Genomic DNA, 22,006 nt, shown 5'->3' on the forward strand with positions numbered 1-22,006 from the left:
CGTTGTGATTTCTGTGAAGAAACAAAAAACATAGTAAAGTAGTATTTGAGACGTTTTCTCACCCTTGTGGTTGAAGATGCCCTCCATCTCCATGCTGCTGCGGGAGTGAGCGATGCACAGCGTGGCACAAGGTACAAGGCCCTCCAGGGCAGGGGAGCGGTCCGTGGTTCGCACCAGGCACCAGTCTGGTTTATCATGCAGCCTCTCCAGAACCTCGACTGTCTGACCCCGACGCACCGTCAGCTCATTGCTGTTACCGGCCATGAAGTCGTGGATCACAACTGTCAGCTCACAGCCACCAGACAACTAAGAAAAAATGGTCAATACCCAATTAAGCCACGAGTAAAAACTTTTCATAAAGTGGAAGAAAAAATGTATTCACTGGCAATTCACTGATTTAACAATGTCTGATTGAATACCAAAAACTACAACAGTGTGCAACACTAGAGCATCTACAGCATGACATACTATTGGCGCTTTTCCATTGCATAGTAACAAACGGTTTGGTTTGGGTCAGGTCGGGTCAGCTCACCTCACTTTGGCTTGGTTAGCTTTTCCATCGAGTTTAGTAACACTAAAGTGGGAGAGATTATAGGCGTGTTGTTATATTTGCGCTGCCTACTGCTGTGACATCATACAAGTGAGTGTCGTTGTACATTCCCATACATTTATTTATTTCTCAATCCGCCACAAAATTAAAATTGACCACCACAAATAAATGTTTGCACATCGCGTTTATCACTAACTCTGTCTTACAATACAGTTTCTTTACAAACACTTGTGGCGTCAGTCGACGCGCTCCACTGAGCCTCACTGAAGTTGTATTTAAGCATATTATGCAGACGTGCGCATCACGAATGTGCCGCCACAAACTGTAAGTCTGGAAAAAACTGGTATGGTGTTCCTGATTCTCAACCTGTGGATGTTTTTCATCGCTAAAAGGGAGATGGGAACTTATAGCAGAGCACAGATGAACACATGTTCACTCGAGACAGCGCAGCCTAGCATGAAGGTAAAGCTAATCTTTTACATCATAGCGTTGACGCTGATAGTGAAGATTCTCTCAGACCAATCAGTGATCTACAGTGTTTTCGCATCACATTTTGGTATCAGCTCGGGTCGCTTGGGACCCCGACCGAGGTGGTACTATAAAAAGTATCGGGTACTACATACTGTACCCAGTGGAAAACCTCACAAAAGTAAGCTGACCCAAATCATGGGGTACCATGCAATGGAAAAGCGCCATATGAGAACAGAAATAAACTGAGATGCATTGATAATCATTCTGAACTAAAACCGTATCGAATTCTCAGGTGCTTAAAGATTCCTACCCTACTGCTCAAAGTTCAAGTGTTGTTTGCATACAGGTGTATTCTCACCTTGTCACTGTCCAGTGTGTTCTGAGAGGTCCGTGAGGCCAGTGAAATGGTGTCTGGCTGACTGCTGCCATCACCCTGACTATCCAAATCCTCTCCATCTCTGCACATACAAACACACACACAGAAAATTAACTTCTGGTCTTTAGCCTGGAGCTTATTTGTTATTATAAAACGGTTAGTTCCAATCCTTGATTCTGATTGGTCAATAGGTGTGCTTTATTCACGATAAAACACTGCTATGACCGCTTCACCCAACAGTTCTATTTAATATCACTGCGCCCTTAGCAACACATAAACATATAATGAGACAAAGTTTGAGAACAGTTTGTTGTTTTTATTTGAGCTTTCATGTTATTGTTCGCAGTCAGGGACTATTTTTTCTAGCAGAAGGAATGCTTTTATTGATTTTACTTAATGAAAGTTGCACAAATTTTTTTTTACTTTAATATTGTGTAGTAACCGTTTTATAAAAGCAATAAGGTACTCGAGGCAAGTGCTGTATCGCGAATAAGTAACGGCTGAAGGGGTTGCAGGCACTCCGCTTCGCCGTTACTTATTCACGATACAGCACAGCCTCTCGTACATTATTGCTTACAAATACTGTAGAAAGGACACGTGAGGATGAATCACTTGTCTATCAAAGGGTAAAAAAGCTGTAGGGTAAACAAAAAAGGCAAATTAAAGGGTGAATAAGAATAAAGTTTGTTTCACTTGCCTTGGGGTGTACCTGCGACCCTTATGTTTGGCTGTGGATGGTTTGGGAATGTGGATCGGCTCCTTTAGTGCCCCCTTCAGGTGCACAGTGCGTTCCTGAATCACCTCACGAATGTGTTTTATCCAGTCCTGTTTGTTTTCAAGACTAGAGGCCTGTGTCGTGTATGTATGTGGGGAAAAAAGAGAGAAAAACACAAAATTGTCATTTATTTTTTATTTCTATGTGGAACTAAGGGTGAGTTAACTGTCAGTGTGTGGCCATACTCACCACAGATCCATATTTGCATCCCTGACTTAGCTTTATTTAAATATAGAAATATACAACATTTTACTTTCTTATAAAGTGCCATATCATACTGGATGAGACAGTAGCCAGAGACATAAAAACATTCATATTTTTGGTAAAAATTTAGAGCCACAATTTCTATTAACAGTTCAGTTTCAAGAACGACATATCAGTGACTGATTAACAAATTAATCAAATCTAAAACTTAAAATATCACTTGCTATTAAAAACTCTATGAGGCAGTTTTTCGGACAGGGTTTAGATTAATCCAGGACTAGGCCTTAGTTATATTAAGACATTCAAGTAGTTTTACACACACACACACACACATTACAATAAAACAATACTGGTGTGCATTTTGAGACATTTCAGTACAAAGTGTTTATTTTTTAGGCATTTTAGTCGGAGACTAGGATAAACCCTGTCTGGGAAACTGGCCCTAAATGTTATATTTGAAATATTTGATATTACACAACTATATGGTTTTAAAATGTTTGTTTGGCTCATATAATGTTAACAACATAATGTACATAAACACAGTTAATACTGTAACTATTCACTTTATGATAGCCACATACGTCTTCAATGAAGAGTAGTTTTACAGCTGAGATTTAGCAGCATGCAGTCAATTAACAATTACTGTGAGACAGAAGCCATCTGCAATACACATAAGCCACCAGCAGTACAGACTCTTCATGCAGTTAAGCCTAAATAAAGTGTTTATTCACAGTCAGAGTTTGGGAAAGATTGGCTTATTTTTAGGGGTCTCTTTAGGAACAATCAGGGATCCTCTATTTTCAAGCAATATTCCAGGTTAAATAGACTCACCTAAAGGATTATTAGGAACACCATACTAATACTGTGTTTGACCCCTTTCGCCTTCAGAACTGCCTTAATTCTACGTGGCATTGATTCAACAAGGTCCTGAAAAGTATTCCTTAGAAATGTTGGCCCATATTGATAAGATAGCATCTTGCAGTTGATGGAGATTTGTGGTATGCACATCCAGGGGACCAAGCTCCCGTTCCACCACATCCCAAAGATGCTTTATTGGGTTGAGATCTGGTGACTGCGGGGGGCATTTTAGTACAGTGAACTCATTGTCATGTTCAAGAAAACAATTTGAAATGATTTGAGCTTTGTGACATTGTGCATTATCCTGCTATAAGTAGTCATCAGAGGATGGGTACCCGGTGGTCATAAAGGGATGAACATGATCAGAAACAATGCTGAGGTAGGCCGTGGCATTTAAACGATGCCCAATTGGTACTAAGGGGCCTAAAGTGTGCCAAGAAAACATCCCCCACACCATTACATTACCTAATAATCCTTTAGGTGAGTGTACACTTTAAATGCAAGTATATTTTGGCTTGTGCTTCTCAAAGTGAGGGACGAGTCTTAACTCTTTTCCCGCCATTGACGAGTCAACCCGTCAATTAAGAGAAAACGCCAATGACGAGTTTTTCCAGCAACCCGCAACTCCGCTATTACCCAACTTACAAAACCCGGAAGTACCCCCCTAGGGAAAACTGTTCAAACTCCATGCATGTTTTGACCATCGCTCTGAATACGATCTCTATCAAAAGTCCTTCACAAAAACGCAATTATATCAGCTTTTTGCTTTTATTGTTTTACAGCAGAGGGTCTGTTCTTTCATTCGATATATTGTATTTCTATACATTCAAAGAAGAACATTTTCTGGAAGCCACTAAACTTTTGTGAAAATCATTAAAAAATGCTGGCCCTGGCTGGCAACTTTTTTTTAACGCAGGCAGGGAAAGAGTTAATTATTTTTTATGGCAGTCTGCCATAGACTTGTATTTAATCCAAAATATAACTTAAACATCTGTATTAACTCTTTCCCCTCCAGCATTTTTTATGATTTTCACAAAAGTTGAATGCTTTCCAGAAAATGTTCTTCTTAAAATATATAAACATACAATATACCAAATAAAAGAACAGACCCTCCGCTTTAAAAAAAAAAAAAACAAGCAAAAAAAACTTTCATCCTACCTACATTAGTTCTGTTTTTAATCACCTGTCAAATCTGGGCATGTTTCTTTAAAAACACCAAATTTTGAACAAAAAGCTGAAGTAATTTCACTTTTGCTAGAGATCAGATGCAGAGCGATCCTCAAAACCCACACACAGCTGTTTGCTCTAGGGCAATACTTCCGTGTTTTATAAGTTGTGGAACCTGGTGGATAATAGCGGTATTGCGGATTGACGAGATACTCGTCAATGGCGGGGAAAGAGTTAAAGTTGAATTTGTTGTGAATAAGAAACAAATGATCATTGCAGAATTATTAAACTGATATCTGCATCCAAAAGATTAAAAAATCATGGCAGCATTTACACTGAACAAGTAGATATATATCATGTTAAAATGCAAGAGACAAACTACGCAGAAATGCAAAGTAGAAAGCTGAAGTGAAACAAGGCCATGCTTTGAGAGAGGGGGAGAGAGAGAGAGCGAGAGAGAGAGAGAGAGAGAGAGAGAGAGAGACTTTTACCTTGAGGACAATCTTGTTGTCTGAGGTCGGGGTCCGACCTACCCAGAGGGCAAATTTGCATGGATCTCCTTCCACATGCTCAGTAACACCCAACTCCGAGGTCTGCAATTGGACAGAATGAAACATTCCAGTCATTCAGATCCATTAAACTATAAACTTTATAGCTTTGAACTGCAACTTCACTTTGTACTTACAAACAGTTTGCTCTTGTAGATGTACTTGCTTCTGCCATTTGAGTCTTTAACCTCTTTGCTGAAGATGAGTGACATCTCGAAGAGGAAGAGATGACGTTCTCGTCCCTTACGGATCAGGGTCTTGGGATCCCACACTTGGAAGGCCTCCTGCAGGATCAGTTCTCCCTGGGACTCGATGTTCTCATCAAACCCTACAGACATTTTTTCTGATCAGAAACCTTTTCAACATTTATTTGTATTTGTGCTTACGTGTCTGTGGTCACACACCTTCCAGCATGCTCAAGTGCATTGCGTCATTGGCTCTTTTGGGAACGCTGAGCATGACCTCAAGTCCGTCTTTGATTTCACCTTTGCCTTCCTCACAACATGTAAGGAGCTCCTACAAACATAAACAGAAATCAACTTGCCACAACTTTCTCAAAGATCAAGTTTGCTTTCAGGAGATGTGTTTACTTTGAGGAGTAGCTGGTACTTGGTTATTCTCTGCACAGGTTTGATGAGGTATGACGAGATGGAGTTGGCCAGGCGATGCCTTTGCTGGATCTCCTGTAACAGCACAAAAAAAAAACTAAACATTAATAATCAAGTTTCATACTTAGGGTCCAAGTCACTGTGCAATGCTTTTTAAAGGTCACATTCTTTCTGATCCTGTTTTTTAAACCCTAGTTATTGTGTAATGTTGCTATAATAGTATAAGCATAATGCTAAAGCTCAAAGTTCACTGCCAGGCGATATATTTTATGTAACAGAATTCGCCTTTCAAAGCCTACAGCGAACGTCCGGTTTGGACTACAGCCCTCTACTTCCTGCTTTAATGACGTCACTTAAACAGTTTTTTGACTAAGCTAATGGCAAGCTAAGCTGCTATCGAATCACAACACACTAAACAGACTACACAATCAGAACTCGTTATGTATTTCTGAAGGAGGGACTTCATTGAACAAGGAAGACATCAGCCCGTTTTGAGGACAGTGAAAACAGCGCTATTACAGATAAGTAAATTGTGTCAAAAACACCGTGTTTTTTACATGTGAAACATGAACACATGTTATATTGCGCACTGTAAACACAATCAAAGCTGTAAAATGATTTGATTATCATATGTATCAAGTCATGTGACTACTGAAATAGGATTTTTAGCAATGGGGTGTATAGCTACAGTACATGACTGCATCCACTGGTATTTATTAATATGCAGCATTAAAAATATATGGCATGGTCAAAGAAAATGCCATGGACAAAACGAAAACACTGACATTAAATCTAAATTTATATGTCATATATGAAAACCAAATACATGCATAACAAGAAAAACTCACATCGAAGTAGCCGCCAGCGTGCTCAAGTATAAGCTGAGTAGAGTCTGGTTTGTTCTTGCAGTAGTTTACATACATCTGAAACTTATCAGCCTACAGAAAAACGAAGAAACGGCATTATATGATGACCCAAATCTAAAAGGAACAGATTTAATCATAATATACCAACACAATAACTTACCCAAGTCACAAAACAGTGACCCACATCTTCTGGAAGCTGCTCGTACTTCTCCAGTTCTTTGAGGAATATACTGACAAAAAGAAAAAAATATATGATTAAACGACTTCATACCAGATAACATAAAAGTTTTTGTAAAAATAAAAGTGAACTTACTTGTGGTGGAACTCAAAGAGGTCCTGCATGTTACCAAAAATGATATGCTCTTTGTTGACGATCCCTGGTGGGATCTCCTCCACACCACTGGTCATCTCCCACAGATACGTCTGGATGAACAAAGAGACGAAAGATTCACACGGTTATTTTAAGTAAAAGACACATCACTGCTGTGCTCCCATCATTTGCACAATGTGTTGCTAATGGACAGGAAGTGTGAAAATCCACTCACGTCCATGCACTCCCTCAGGTCTCGCACATAAGCCTTTTCTGTCTGAATCAGCTCAGCCATGATAAAGCTACACAGACACAAAAAATCTGAATGTTAGCTCCCCTAAAATTTATTTTGAAGAGTTTCATAAATTTGCAGCCTGAAAAGAAAACCATATAATGTGATTTGAGTTGCATATTTCAAACTGAACATCAATGAGTAACACCAAGACATACTCCTTCCTGCGAGCAGACTTGCGCTTCTCTTCATTAAGCTCATGGGCAGCATCTCTCAGTTTGACCTCTGAACCTGGTGCACTGGCTGGGATGATGTCCAACTGCAGATCTTTACTCTGCGAACAGATCAAACCAACACAGAAGACCTCAGAGCACTCATTTTGGCTGGTTTAACTTAAAAATGGACCTTTAATGGAAATGTGTGCTTGTAAAGAAGAGCACTGAAGCTTAAAGAGTCTGACATCATCTGCTGACAGCCTGTTATTTAATGGCTAGCAAAAATGCAAGCTACTTGTCCGGATTATGGCACTAATCCAGGCTGCGTTAATTTAGAAATGCTGATGATTATGTCAAGACCCCGAAGCATATCAGGCTATTACGAGAAGAGGAAACGCACAGCTTTGTTAGAGTCGGAAGAGATGCCGAGGGCTTTCTCCAGAGAGGTGCGGTACTTGTCCATGCGAAGGGAGAAGTCACGATAGCGTTTGTCCACGGCAGTCACCCATTTCTTGATCTCAGCTGCATGGGCGTGGCCTTTATCGCAGAAGCCATCCGCCAACTGTATTAGTAGTTTCACTCGCTCTTTGGTTTGCTGAGAACACAGGGAGAGAGTAACCTTCAGAAGACTGCAGAGATGAAGGTGCCTTCAGGTTTTTTTGGTGGAGTTATACCTTGGCTGTGATGTGGAAGTCCTCGTGTTCCTTCAGAAGCTCCTGTGTATGGTGGATGCTGGAACCGGTGGAGGTGTGGGTGGACAAATAAAACTCACCGGTGTCGTGAATCCACTCCAAGGCCTGAACAAATGTAGATGGATTTAATAAACATCATGCATGTTATGTACTGTACATTCAAGCCAGCTACATACTGTGTCTTAAAGAGATCTGTTATCCTGTGGTTGCCACTACAAAAAGTAGCCAAACTGCTAGATCTGGATTAAAGGGATAGTTCACCCCAAAATGAAAATTCTGTCATCATTTGTAACACCCTTGTGTTGTTACAAGCTTGTATTAATTTCTTTGTTCTGCTGAACACAAAGGAAGAAATTTTGAGCAATGTTTGCAACCAAACCATTTCTGAGCACCTATTTTTCCTACTATTGAAGTCAATGGTGTTTTTGTTTTTCTGCTTTATTACAATATCTCCCTTTGTGTAAAGTATAAGAAAGACATTTATACACGTTTTTAACAACTTGAGGGTGATTAAATTAAATTAATGACATAATTCTCATTTTTGGGTGAACTATCCCTTTAATCCAGATCTAGCAGTTTGGCTACTTTTTGTAGTGGCAACCACAGGATAACAGATCTCTTTATAATAATAACAACAACATAATACTTTATTATATTATTTTAATCAAATATAATTAATGCCAAATGGCTAAAACGGTTGCCATCCATGTTTATAATGTTGTGGCTGTAAAATCAAACCATTATGATTATCCCAAGAACGGTCTTTGCAATTATAGAATTGACTCTATTCAACACAGAAATAAATCAGAGGACACAGTCATCAATCCCAAAACTTTGCAGTGACACACATGCACAGAAGATAAAAAGGGTAAGGGATTTAATGATAATGTCTCTGCTGTACAGGTTAATTAAAGAGACAGCAGTGAGTCATGAGCATCTGTCTCTGATCTTTGCCTAGGGCTGTGAAAACCTGAAAAATCCGACAGGTGAAAGATCAAAAGAACAGACGGAGGAGGAGAAAGAGCTCAAACCTGTTTGGCACTGCGTTCAAACACCACATACTGCTGACACTGGTCCAGCCTCCTCTTCCTCATGGTCCAGAAGTGCAAGACACGATTTTCCCTTTGTAGCAACTCATTCAGGATATCTACACATCATGAAAGAAACCCGTGACTGGTTTACATCACATCTATTTGCACTATTAACAGGATGAATCGAGCAGATAAAACATACAGTAATCAAAGTTATATAATGAAAAAGATATAGTTTCTTTGATATCACCATATTAGGATAAAGAGACAATCCCTTTGGAGAATCCTCGTCTAAGGATTTCAAAATGCAACGTGTAACTTTTAGAAGGATGTTTTACAGAAACGTAATATAATATACATAACTATATTATCAGTGGTGTATAAAGACCCTACAAAATGAACTGTATTGTTTTATTACCTTAGTATGGGCCGTTTTTATCTACAAAGTCAGCATTTCGTGCCGTCATGTTTCTACAGTAGCCCTAAACAGACAGATAGATCACGTATTTTTACTAAGTTGGCCAGGCGATTACGTGTTTGTCCTGTGGTGGCTACTGTAGCTTCACTATGTGTTTCAAAAGGAAGGGGTGAGAGCTGAGCAGTTGGTTGCAACTCACAGTCTCACCACTAGATGCGCTAAATGTCCCACATTTTTAAAGGGGCCATGGCACAAGACTTTTTGTAAGATGTCAAATAAATATTTGGTGTACCCAGAGCACATATGTGAAGTTTTAGCTCAAAATGCCATATAAATAATGTATTATAGCATTTTAAAATTGCCACTTTGTAGGTGTGCAAAAATGTGGCATTTTGGGTGTGTCCTTTAAAATGAGCGGATGAAGTGCAAACACTGATCACCCAAACACTGGTGGTTTGTTGCAATTGAAACCCAATTGTGCTGTCAATTATTTTCTCTCTCTCTCTTTTTCTTTGCACTAAATTGCAGTGCTGTGGTTGGATAGTGCAGATTAAGGAGTGGTATTATTATAATAAGAGCTCCTTATGACATCATAAGGAGAGACAAATTTCAACGACCTATTTTTTCATGTGCTTGTAGAGAATGTTTTACCAAAAACTAAGTTACTGGGTTGATCTTTTTTTTTTCATTTTCTAGGTTGATAGAAGCACTGGGGACCCAATCATAGCACTTAAACATGGAAAAAGTCAGATTTTCATGATATGTCCCCTTTAAATAAACTTGTAGCCTTGCTGAGTCCAGTTTAGATCTTAAACACTGGACCACACAAAACAGCTTGCAAAAAATTTTTTAATCTAATTTGAGAAAAAACTATTCAAATGTTAAGATATCATGAAATTTTCTTCTATTCTCTGGAGTACTTTCTATTAAAGGGGAAATATGCAGGGCTCGAAATTGCGACTATTTTGGTCGCATATGCGACCAAAAGTTAATCTGTGTGACCTTAAAATATATTAGGGAGCATTTGTGCGACTGCCCATTTTGTTGTGGTGTGACTTGATTAAGATTGTGCTGCTGCGTGCTGCTGTCCCAGGTTCAGTGTTCTCTCCAACGTTACATAACCAATCAATTTTCACCATTAAGTTCTTGCGTTTAATGAAGACCGCAGATTGGCTAATATGAGCGTCAATCATTCCTTGTTGCCGTGTTATGTTGCTACGTGAAGTGCGAAAATGTGAAAGCGAACCTTGTGCATGACGAGAACGAGCCGACTACAGCCAATGTTACTACTGTAATTAAAGACGACGATCCGGATTCAAAAGCGACTCCGCCACCGGAAAATAGGACTGAGAGAGTGGCTTAAAGATTTCGAGTGTCTCTGCTATGAAAATGGCTCAATGTAACTTACTGTGTTTACTGTATATCCTGTTAAAACGGCGTTGGTGACTGAATCAAAACATTTTAAGCGCCAGACCTTGCTAAAAAATGGCGAAAGTGCCAAACAGTGTCTTTACAAAAGTGTTTATTATTTACGGAGACACCGACCTGTCTGTCAAAGAGTGTTTGATAGTGTATGTGCGCATGCGCTGGTGAATGGACATCCGACAAACATCCTTGTGGTCCATGTTGATGTGGAACACGACAATGGTGATGGTATGTTTTTGTTGTATTTTTTAAAATATTGCCTATTTAGTAGTAATAGCATCCTAGTAATTCAGCTATCAATACAAATATATATTAGCCTTCTACATTATGGTCACTTTTGTAATGTCACAATTAATCAGTGTTTTACGTGTTTGCTAGATTTTCTTATGTAATCTTAATCATGCTACCTGTTATTGTAAAATTATTATTGCTGCTATACTATTTCAACAGCATTTGGGTATTATTTTAGGAATCTATGCAGAAAATTTTTTAAAATAGAAGACCAAATTTTAAATGCTGGCCATAGGATGTTTAAAGCCCAGTGAAGGTGTTTTATTTTAATAAAATAAATATATTAACATATACATTGTAGTTGTGGTGCTTTTTAAATTTTGGATGAGTGCGTCTAAATTTTAGCTGGTGCTCCTAACTATTTAAAGTTGGGAGCACCAGTGGTCCCAAATAAAAAAGTTAATTATGAGCCCTGACATATGAAAATCTGACTTTTTCCATGTTTAAGTGCTATAATTGAGTTCTCAGTGCATCTATCAACCAAGAAAATGTGAAAAACAACTATCCAAAAACGCAATTTTGGGTCAAACCTACAAAGTGGCAAATGTTATAATAAATTATCTATATGACATTTTGAGCAAAAACTTTACATACACACTCTGGAGACACCAAAGATTTAATTTACATCTTTAAAAAGTCTTAAAATAAAAAATGTCCCCTTTAAATCTTCACTTTGCAATACGTATTGAAGAGCACAAAACTTAAGAAAATAAATAAATAATTTGAATTTATGTTACAGCTTCGAACCATGATTTTCCACTTGCTATTATTAGTCTTGAATAAGTTAAATTAGAGGGCGGGGTCATTATCATTTTATTGGACAACAAATGTGCATACGCCTACGATTGCAGTAAAAGTCATCAATAATTTTGGTACGTTTTAAAAGAAAAAGTATCTTTCAAAGTGATGTGTCCCTGCAGAGTATCTTTGTCTCAATTTTGCAGTAAGCTGTCATCTCTTGTGCAGAGGCCTGACCCACTTACACTTTTTTCTGAGTCATTGAAAGCACACTCAGTACAGAACAGGGCTGCATTCACAATTCACACACATTCTAAACTGGGCTAAAGTGGGCCAAAGTGGGCCAGGTGCTAAAACTCATTTACATTGTAATGTCCTTCCTCAACACTAGATGGCAGGAGAGAGCTGTTTCAAATGCAAAGCAGAATGTGAGATCAACAAATGCTGTGACCAAACCCCTATAGGGCAGACAGACTGTGTTTAGTCATATCTCCAGAGAGCCAACAGAATGAAGATTGGTAAATAAGGAGACGACACGCAGGGACGCAGCATCTGTAGCATTGTGCTTTACCGACTGGAATATGATTTGAAACAATACGGGGACAAATAAGAGTCTCCAGTTAATGACCATGCTTAAACGGCTCTAGGATACTAGGATACTTGATTCTTACTATGCTAGTTTCATATCACTTTGTGGTTCCTATATTTTCATGTAATAAGATGATTTATTGCAAATAATACTTGTAAGGATGCATGGATTTGTTTTGCAGTATCTGCCAGATGACTTTGCACTGTGCTTTACGTAACATTCATGAATCATTGCCATGTTATCGTTTAGATTCGGCGTGTGTCATAAAACACTCTTGTGATGACCCCGTGGGCCGCGACTCACTTTTGACCTGCTGCTCAGGTGCTTTTACGTGACTCAACATTCCCGGCATGCTGACACTGTTCCTGTGCATGTACTTCAGGAAAACATCAGCGTTTCGTCTGGCTAAGGTGCATGCCTGAAACAGAGGAACAGGAGAGCCAATAAACATGACACTTATTAGATGGTGGTTGATCATAAAGATCAAGACTGACCATGAGTGGTGACATAATGTGTTACCTTAAGGAAGGCCTCTTTCTGCTCTAGGTGTTTGCTGATCATGGGGCTGACATGGTCGGTTTCGCAGTTGGGTCCAAGTTTGTCTGCGCCTCCACACCAGTCCTCCTCACGCTTGTATTCCTGCTCCAGACTCTCCAGTACACTACACACCTGCAGCACAGACATAAGATGGCCCTTAAAATGTTTCCTTAATACCTTATAATATTTAAGCCCATCAGTGTCTCTTTACCGCACCTGCTCAGAGGTCTTGTAGAAAGCAACGGACGCATTGACCAATTTGAGCCGGTCTTCCATCTTCAGCATGAGCTGCTGCCAGTGTGAGGCCACGTTTTCAGCGCAGTCTCGAATCATGTCCATGTCGTAATGATTGGCTTGCAGCATCGCCTCAGCTTTCTGCTGGACCTGCAGGGCGCTCTGATGGGTCTTCTGCAGAGGAAAGGTAAAAGCATGTGAGAAAACAAACTACTTAAAAGACAGGCATGGACTGAGATAAAAAAGGAACGGTAGACAGTAGTCAGATGGCTAAAGATGAGAACTGATGGTCGACTGTACGGAGTACAGAAAACAGAGATTGGTGACCTGACAGCGCAAGGATATGAAAAGACTGCTCTGATAGGCAGACTTTGTTCCTTTAGGTTGTTATTAGTGATCCAGCTACAGAAGATCTGATGTTATCCTGGATCGGATCTTCATTAAAAAAGACTTTCTGTGCTGGAGCACACGATGAGACACATTCACACAGTCAGTGCTTAAGACTGATAACTGTGTTAACTAGATAAATAATAATAAAATAAACATTAACTAGCAAACTTGAATAAAAAACAAAACTCTGAAAAATACAACGGATAGTTTTTTCCTAAATCTGCAGAAAAACAGGCAATATTAGAAGCATATTAGAAGCTTTCTGTTCCTGTGCATGCGCGTGTATGCGGGAATACTCTAGCACTAATGCATGTTTACAATAATTATGGTTTACGGTTTTCCAGGAAAGTGCTGTAAGAAATGAGCAGGGACTTTCAAAGAGTTCAAAGAGTTGAAAATGATGTGAACAGGTGGCAGATGATGCATGTAAACTCCAGCACTGACCTCAATAGCATGCTGGAACTGCTCGTGCTCTCTCTGCAGCTGCTCGGCTTCTTGAAGCGAGCTGGCCGTGATCAGTCCTGCGTTCAGCATTGACTCACCATTACGGATCCAACCCAAAACCTGCAGCAGACACACAAAGGGACAGGTCAGGGATTAGACAGACGAACAGACAGACGTCTAGTGATGTGTAACTGACATACGGTAAGTATTTGTAAGTTAAATAATGTCCAGATGTGCAAAGACAGAGAGAGAGAGAGATTGTGTGACACCTGTTTGACTTCAGCCTGCAGGTGGCGCAGCTGCACACACTGCTCCAGGTGTCTGCGGTGCTGCTCTGCAGCCACATCCAGTTCCTGTTGTTTCTCATGCAGGAACTCCAGCAGATCCTGAACCCGCGTGGCCATGTCCACATCTCTGTCACACAGCAGCTCAACACCTAATAAACCAGAGAGAGAGAAAGAAGAGTTTCACACATCACACACGTAGACTGAAAGGTGTCTCGTCTTAAAGGTGAAGTTGATTCTGAATCCACTTTTTTAACTACATTTAGTGTGTGACGCTGCTTTAAAGGGACACTCCACTTTTTTGAAAATACGTTTATTTTTAGCTCCCTTAGAGTTAAAGGCGCTCTAAGCGAATCCGTGTGACCTTACTTTTTGTTGATGTTTAAACTGTTTTCAAACAAACGGAGTGTAGCTAACTCCTCCCCCTTCCCTTCTGTGCTTTCATGAACGCGCCCAACCCCCACCCCCAAATCCTTCTTGTTGTTTATTGGCTGGAACACTTTGTTATCATTTCTGGGGGTAGGTTTGGCCACTTTGTTTTTATTGCAGTTTGTGGAGCCTGGGCTGTCTACAGAGATCGCTTTTTTTACAGTTTGATCAGCGGACAGGCAGGAAGCAGATAGTGAGGAGATGTTTGCTGTATGTAACAAAAAATGTTTTATGGTCTAAAATGCGTGAATTCACTTAGAGCATCTCTAAACATTTGATTTTACCGTTTTGGAATCCATTCAGCCGATCTCCGGGTCTGGCGGTACCACTTTTAGCATAGCTTAGCACGAGCCATTGAATCTGATTAGACCATTAGCATTGCGCTAAAAATAACCAAAGATATGCAATGATATTACGCAGCAGCCGAAAATAGTCCCCTTAGTAACTTTCAATAGCAGGGGACTATTTTCGGGCAGTGCATAATATCATTGCGCCTCCTGCAGCCATGTTACGGCAGCAACGTCCTTGATTATTACACCAGAATGACAGTATAGTTCCTAGCCTTATCGGCCTAGAAAATCGCAACTTTTCAATTTTCCGTTGGTCTTAGTACACGATGTAACTACAGAAAATCCAAGTTCCAAATAGGAAAAATATTGAAACTTTTGGGGTTTTGTAATGTTATTTTTTTAGGCGCAATGCTAATGGACTAATTAGATTCAATGGACTATGCCAAGCCATGCCAAACGTGCTAGCCAGACCCGGAGATCAACTGAATGGATTTTAAAATGGTAAAAATCTAATCCAGGGGAGCTGGAAAATGAGCATATTTTCAAAAAAAGGGAGTGTCCATTTAACAGAAGTCACTTCTTAAAAACTACAAAGCCTCTTCCTGGGTTAGTGACATCACAAACCCCAAAATTTACATAAACCCTGCCCACAGGAACAAGCAGCAAAGGGGGCTTTTCGAGGCAGCCAATTACAACACACTGGGAGAGCCAATCAATCTGTGTGAGCCAACCAATCTGAGCATATTGAATATTTCTGAGAGAGGGACTTCATAGACCCAGAAGCTAAACAGCCCGTTTTAATGAAGATGGAAACAGCGGTGCAGAATTTAAAAATAATGCTTTTATTTTAAACGAGCATAAACACATTTTACAGTGTACCCCATAAACACAATCAAACCTTAGAAAATGCCTTATTTACCCCCCCCCCCCCCCCCTTAAGCAAGAACTTTAAAAATTTGCGAGGGTCCACGTACCCTTAATTTTCATCATCAGAATATTATGTGTGCACTGTATGCGCACCGTCTGATTTGCGTAACAGCGCATTGCAATGTGCATGCAGCGAAAGTCTGTGTGTACAAATAACTATGCTTTGAACATACGTTCACATTCACATAAAAAACAGACTATACTCCGGGCTTTAAGAGATGTTACGAGGTGTACTTAAGGGTAACATAAGTATGCTTAATTTCTGCAGAAGCAAGATTATATTCCAACATGCATATCTCTGATCTGATCCAAAAACCCATTCAACCGTAAAATCTGTGAATCTGTGAATTCAGTGCACATACGCAGAACTGCCCCATGGCAACATAACCTTATATAACCAATTGCGTGTATACAGCCACTGACCGTTGTATGACCCTGCACTTGGATCTTCTCTCATTAGCGTTAGCATTACTGCACTGTGCGAGGCATTTCACTTTATTCCAGTCTAACTCAAGTAGGACAATATTTAATGGGTTTGTTCATATTTTTGTAAGTCTGAGGTTCACAAACTGCTTACCTGATGCCTGCACCTCATTGACATACTGCAGAAGCTCCTGACCCTGGTGGATGACGTGGAAAGCGAGGTTGTTCATTGTAAGGGCTTTGTCAGCGTGGTGCTGCAGTCTCTGTTCAGCCAGCGTCAAATCTTCGGTGTCAAAGTCATTCATCTGCTGCGATAACTCCTCATTCCACGAGTCCAGATCTGAGATGATCTGCATAAAAATTTGAGAGCCGTCTGAGATTCACAGATTTCTAATGAGTACACACAGAGGACAAAGTGTGCAACATTGTATTAACCCCTTATGTAGTTTCACTGAATCTGTGTGTGTCTGTGTGTGAGAAAGAGAAAATAAGCAATTTCAGTAGTTCATCCAAGCCCATAGAGATCCAAAAAAATGCTGTTTATTAATTGCAGGCTAATCATACCAGACATCAGGGAGTCTTAAACAAGAACAAAATTTCCTATATCAGCAATTCGTTTAAGGAATATAGTTTACCCAAACTTTACTGTCTGCATCCATGCAAATATGCCTACTGTATCAGATGCAACATGCCAAATTTAACATCATGATATCAATCTGACGTGACCAATCGTGACATGGCCAGTTTGAACATGCTGAAGTAAAATGATATAGAGAGAGCTAACATGGGTGAGAGATTTGATACTCGTATGTATTATTTTTAGTTTGAATTTAAAGAGATAGCTCACCCGAAAATAAAAATATTTCTGGCATTATTGACTCGCTCTCATGTTGTTTTAAACCTGTATAAGTTTCTTTACTTTACTTAAAAGAAGATATTTTAAAAAATGATGGAAAGCACACAGTTGACAGCAACCATTGACTTCCATAGTATTTTGGGTACAATCAACTATGTGCTTATCATCATTTGACAAAATATCTTCTTTTATGTTCAACAGAATAAAAAAACTCATGTACGTGACAAGATGAGGGTGTGAAAATTATGACAGAATTTAAATCTCTTTGTGGCTTTTCATTTTGTTATTTTGGGGCTTAACAGCTCCTGTCCCCACTTTCTTTATATAGAAAAGAGTGGCTAGAATATTTTTATTGAAAATTAAAGAGCATCTATTTCATTGCTAAAAAACAACGTTATTTTGTGTATTTGGTATAATACAATGAGTTCGCATGGTTTGTGGTTTAAAAAACATATTATTTTCCACATACCGTACATAACGTAGTTCCAGAATTCACTCTCTTCCTGAAATGCACAGATTTGAAAAGCTCTGTGTCCCTGATTGGCCAGCTAATCTGTACTTTGTGATTGGCCAGAATACCTCTGACATCAGCCAGAAATGTGACAGGCTGTAATGGGGCATACTCACCAAACGCGAATTCAACGATTTGCGCAAGTAGATTACATACAAAGTCAATGCAAAGACGCGATCAGATGCTTCCTCGTACAGGGCAATGCGAATAACGCGAATTAGACTGCGCGATTGCTGCGAAAACACGCAATATTCGCTTCAAACTCGCCTTCACGCAAGTTGAAAATATTCAACTCAAGCAAAAAATTTGCATGACACAAAGTTAAATCTCGCTAGTAATCTAGAGCGAGCAATGCGATGCTACGCGTTTGATGTGTACGTAGCATTAGTCCGAAGCGAGAGGATATTATGATAATGTCGGTCTTCTCTACATCACAAATCTCAGGAAGTAAACTGTTGCCCTACAATCTGTGCATTTGTTGTAGTCCAAGAAAAGAGATTTACATTGGAGATGATAACTCACGTCATTGTTTACTTTGGGGTCTGTTCCCTTTTACATATCGTTAACATATACTAACACACTTACACGCCAAAGGAAATTTAAAAACTTGAATCAGACAATAGGTGCTCTTTAAAAACTAACAAGTCACCCTTTTTGGTGACATGAATTTCATCCTTCCTTAACTTGAAGTTATAATTACAGGTTAACTGTTCCTTTAAATACACTTTCCCCCACTCCCAACTTATAAAGAACACAAATAGGAAAACTCACGTCAATGGCGTCCCTCTCAAAAATCCTAAGCTGCAGGAAGAGCTCCAGTTTGATCTTCCGTTCCTGAAAGAGTTCCTCCATCTGAGCCTGAGCCTCATCCAGCTGCTGTAGGACAGTCTCGATGTGGTTGATAGAGCTGTTGTGAGGAGTCTTATTGCTGGAGATTGCAGAGTCTCTGCAGGGACACATGGCCAAACGCTGTGTATATTAGTACTAGTGTGTACAGAAACGCATTTTAATTCTTATAACGTTGGATTTGGAAAGTCTAAGGAATGTTTTTTAAGGAATGTTTGGAATTTGAGTCCATACCATCCCACCTTTCTACAATTGTACCTTCGTTTGCACAGATACAAAGCTTTTATTTGGTTATCCTGAGTCTTATCTGCTTTACAGACGCTGAGTCTGAGAGTGAGGTCAGTAAAGGGCAACTCTGGTACAGATGGGTGTTAAGTGTCTTGATAAAAGGAACTACATCAATCAATAGAGGAAGTGCACTTAATTACCCCTTGTTAAATTCAAATGACCAGGAAATTCTCTCATTTCAGAGCCAAAGTGATGATATAAAGTTATTACGTAACCTGCCGACAAATAACCAAATAATAAGAGTTGTAATATTCTGTCTTCATATACAGACAACAATAGTGATAATAATGAAAGTGATCTAATTGCATTAGTTTTGTAAGACAGGTGTTATAAAACCTTTTGGACAACATCTGAATATTCGGTTAGGATATGATGACACCACATTAATGGATGTTAACAGTACCTAGTTTAAAAATGCCAGCTTTAAAGGAAAACACCACAGTTTTTCAATATTTTACTATGTTCTTACCTCAACTTAGACAAATTAATACATCCTATCTTTTTTCAATGCGTGCAATTTAAATCTTTGTACAGCGCCTCGTGAATGTGTTAGCATTTAGCCTAGCCCCATTCACTCCTTAGGATCCAAACAGGGATGAATTTAGAAGCCACCAAACACTTCCATGTTGTCCCTATTTAAAGACTGTTACAAGAGTAGTTACACGAGTAAGTATGGTGGCACAAAATAAAACTTTTGTTTGGAGCCATAGGAGTGAATGGGGCTAGGCTAAATGCCAACACATTCAAGAAGCGCTGCACAAAGATTAAAAGTGCACGCATTGAAAAATATAAAAAAACGGTGGTGTTTGCCTTTAAGAGCTGATGCAGACCGGCAAAACATCCTTCTCTGCAGAACGAATCCAGATTAAACCACCGGCTCCACCACAAAGAGGTTTATGGAGTTTGAACAAGTAAACTAGTTATTTGTGGAGCTTAAATCTCATTGAGATGCATTTAAACGGTCAGCAGAATAATTAACTTATACAAACAACGCTGAGAAATACTGGGGGCAGAAAGAGGAAGTGACTACAGGCTTGAAATTTAAATTTAATAAAACAAAAGCCCAGTCTAATGAGATTAAAAATTCATTAAAACATTGGAGTTATATGGCACTAAAGCTTTATCTGGGAATGTGTGAGAGGATTACAAGCACATTATAGAGATAATATGTAAAATATGCAACGTTATCCTTCTTTTTTCATTAAAAAGGTTTATTATCAGGCACAGCTTTAATAGCTGTTTAAAAGAGTGAACAAATAAAAGACAAAGAAAAAGAGTCTATAAGGAACTAAAAGTGGTCTTTCATCTCCTCTCAAAGGATACATGTGGGTTAATTCTGATTAAATTTTATTAAAAACAAATGGTGCAATAAAGTAAAATCACTGTTATCTGGTAATAAATGCCCTTGTTGTAATTGATGCTTCAATGCAACTCTGTAGAGAGGCTGTTTCCACGGTGACGTGCTTTAATCATTATGCATAGCTTGCGTGACTGAATGCACCATCATATGGAATAAAAATTTATAGTAAAAAGTTGCACCACTATCAAATTTAGTCCTGCATTTAAAGAGTAATGCTAAAATCCTGTGGCGGTATTCAGTATGTGAGCGTTGCATCTCTATGGTGCACACATTCTGTGTTTGTGCGAGTTGGGGACCTTTCTGTTTACACCTCCAGGCTCTTGGGGTTTAAGTATCACCTCTGCATAATTAACAGGGTGGTTATGAAAGCAGCATTACATAATACACTACAGGTAGAGAGAGCACATGGAGCGAGAGACATCACATAGACCATGAATGACCAGAGCACATTTCTCCATAAACGAGGAAACGCAATGCGTTGGTAACATTTATGGGTGTTAACTCAGTTTGACAGTATATATTGTATATATAGGGTGCATCACACCATCCCTAAAACTCTGAATATCTTATTATTTCACAGGGTTTCCACTGCAGTAGTGTTGGTGTTCAGGGACCGAGAGCTGTACTGATCAAATCTGGCAGTGTAGGGTTAGAAACAAAGCAGTGAGTTTGCCGGAGGGGACGGAGAGACTTTACTCCATCTCTTCTGGCTTTTTCTCTCTCTGCTTTTTGCTCAAGCATGCAGAGCCTGACTGCACCTTAACTCCCCCCGGCAAACATGCAGATTATACATGCGTGACTGTTACCACCATCGACACCAACACCACAAAACCAGAACACAGCAGGACATCGAGCTGCAGTCCGCTCACAAAACTAGCAAGTAAACAAATACCTATATCCTTTTAACAAGGTGTGACGTGTCAAAGCAACAAGCCCTGACTGCGTAAAATGCAATGATAAACAGGAAAGAGCTTGGTAGTATCTGGGTGGTGTCTTGGTAAACCCCGTCCACTGTAAAATCTCATTGGTCCAGAATTATGCACCACATAGCTGTACAATTTTCACGTTCATTGTGGACAGACAAATTGCTTGTTACTGAAAACTGCTACAGTGTCTGGTGGGATCACGCTGTGCATCCGACTACAAAAGACAGCTCTAAAAATGAACAAACTGAGCGAACAGTCAAGATAACTCTAGCACAAAAGCAAGTATAAGACGGATGTGGATGTGCACCTGAGTTGTTGAATAAGATCTTCTCCTTCTTTGATAACATTGACAGTGAACTGTAGCGTGGTCTGTTGCTGCTGCCCGAAACGCTTGATTAGATCCTGAACAGCCTCCACCGACTCGGCGTAGACGTCGTCCAACAGCTCCTTCTGCAACTCTTCCAACCACGTCCATAGCTACACACCAAAACAAACATCTTAGAAACTATGCAATGTCTAGAGGATTTACACATTTACTGCATATTGAGCATCTTCTGGTTCATACCTCTTTGACATGAGTGTGGAAAGCCACGGACATATCCAACAAGACCTTCCGCTGCTCCACACGCCTAACAAAGTCCTGGATCCGATCTTCCAACTGATGGGCGGCCTGATAGATCTCTTCCGGGTCACACTCGCCCGTCTGGGCCAACTGCTCAGCTGCCTCAAGCAACTTATCAGCATTGGTGTATGTGTTCTGATATGGAGATGCATATGCATATTTTTTATAATGATGCTTGTGTCAAACATTGCGAATGTATTAAAAAAATATCTGCATCGTTCGTTCTGCTCGGACAAGGTGGCATCCTATGTTTTACTAGATAGGGGGTCAATATA

General features: G+C 39.6%; 1 protein-coding gene across 2 annotated transcripts in view; it reads right to left on the bottom strand.

The window, feature by feature from the left end:
- Window positions 1-22,006, bottom strand: part of trioa (trio Rho guanine nucleotide exchange factor a) — a 107,013-nt gene that overhangs the window by 20,199 nt on the left and 64,808 nt on the right. For both annotated transcript variants that reach the window (XR_012359731.1, XM_073858304.1), the window contains exons 12-35: window positions 21,675-21,866; window positions 21,417-21,586; window positions 18,461-18,635; window positions 16,477-16,672; window positions 14,239-14,405; window positions 13,970-14,089; window positions 13,118-13,309; window positions 12,884-13,033; window positions 12,668-12,782; window positions 8,904-9,019; window positions 7,855-7,977; window positions 7,581-7,775; window positions 7,184-7,299; window positions 6,969-7,035; window positions 6,737-6,846; window positions 6,584-6,653; window positions 6,406-6,495; window positions 5,540-5,632; window positions 5,354-5,465; window positions 5,087-5,277; window positions 4,893-4,994; window positions 2,095-2,246; window positions 1,380-1,479; window positions 63-306 (exon numbers count right to left, since the gene is read on the bottom strand). Coding sequence is in view for 1 of the 2 variants with exons in the window: in XM_073858304.1 (XP_073714405.1) it covers window positions 63-306; window positions 1,380-1,479; window positions 2,095-2,246; window positions 4,893-4,994; window positions 5,087-5,277; window positions 5,354-5,465; window positions 5,540-5,632; window positions 6,406-6,495; window positions 6,584-6,653; window positions 6,737-6,846; window positions 6,969-7,035; window positions 7,184-7,299; window positions 7,581-7,775; window positions 7,855-7,977; window positions 8,904-9,019; window positions 12,668-12,782; window positions 12,884-13,033; window positions 13,118-13,309; window positions 13,970-14,089; window positions 14,239-14,405; window positions 16,477-16,672; window positions 18,461-18,635; window positions 21,417-21,586; window positions 21,675-21,866 (3,358 nt within the window). In the remaining variant the exon portion in view is untranslated. The remainder of the gene's footprint in view (window positions 1-62; window positions 307-1,379; window positions 1,480-2,094; window positions 2,247-4,892; window positions 4,995-5,086; window positions 5,278-5,353; window positions 5,466-5,539; window positions 5,633-6,405; window positions 6,496-6,583; window positions 6,654-6,736; window positions 6,847-6,968; window positions 7,036-7,183; window positions 7,300-7,580; window positions 7,776-7,854; window positions 7,978-8,903; window positions 9,020-12,667; window positions 12,783-12,883; window positions 13,034-13,117; window positions 13,310-13,969; window positions 14,090-14,238; window positions 14,406-16,476; window positions 16,673-18,460; window positions 18,636-21,416; window positions 21,587-21,674; window positions 21,867-22,006) is intronic.

The sequence above is a fragment of the Misgurnus anguillicaudatus genome, chromosome 20 (genome assembly GCF_027580225.2).
Source record: "Misgurnus anguillicaudatus chromosome 20, ASM2758022v2, whole genome shotgun sequence".
Lineage (NCBI taxonomy): Eukaryota > Metazoa > Chordata > Actinopteri > Cypriniformes > Cobitidae > Misgurnus > Misgurnus anguillicaudatus.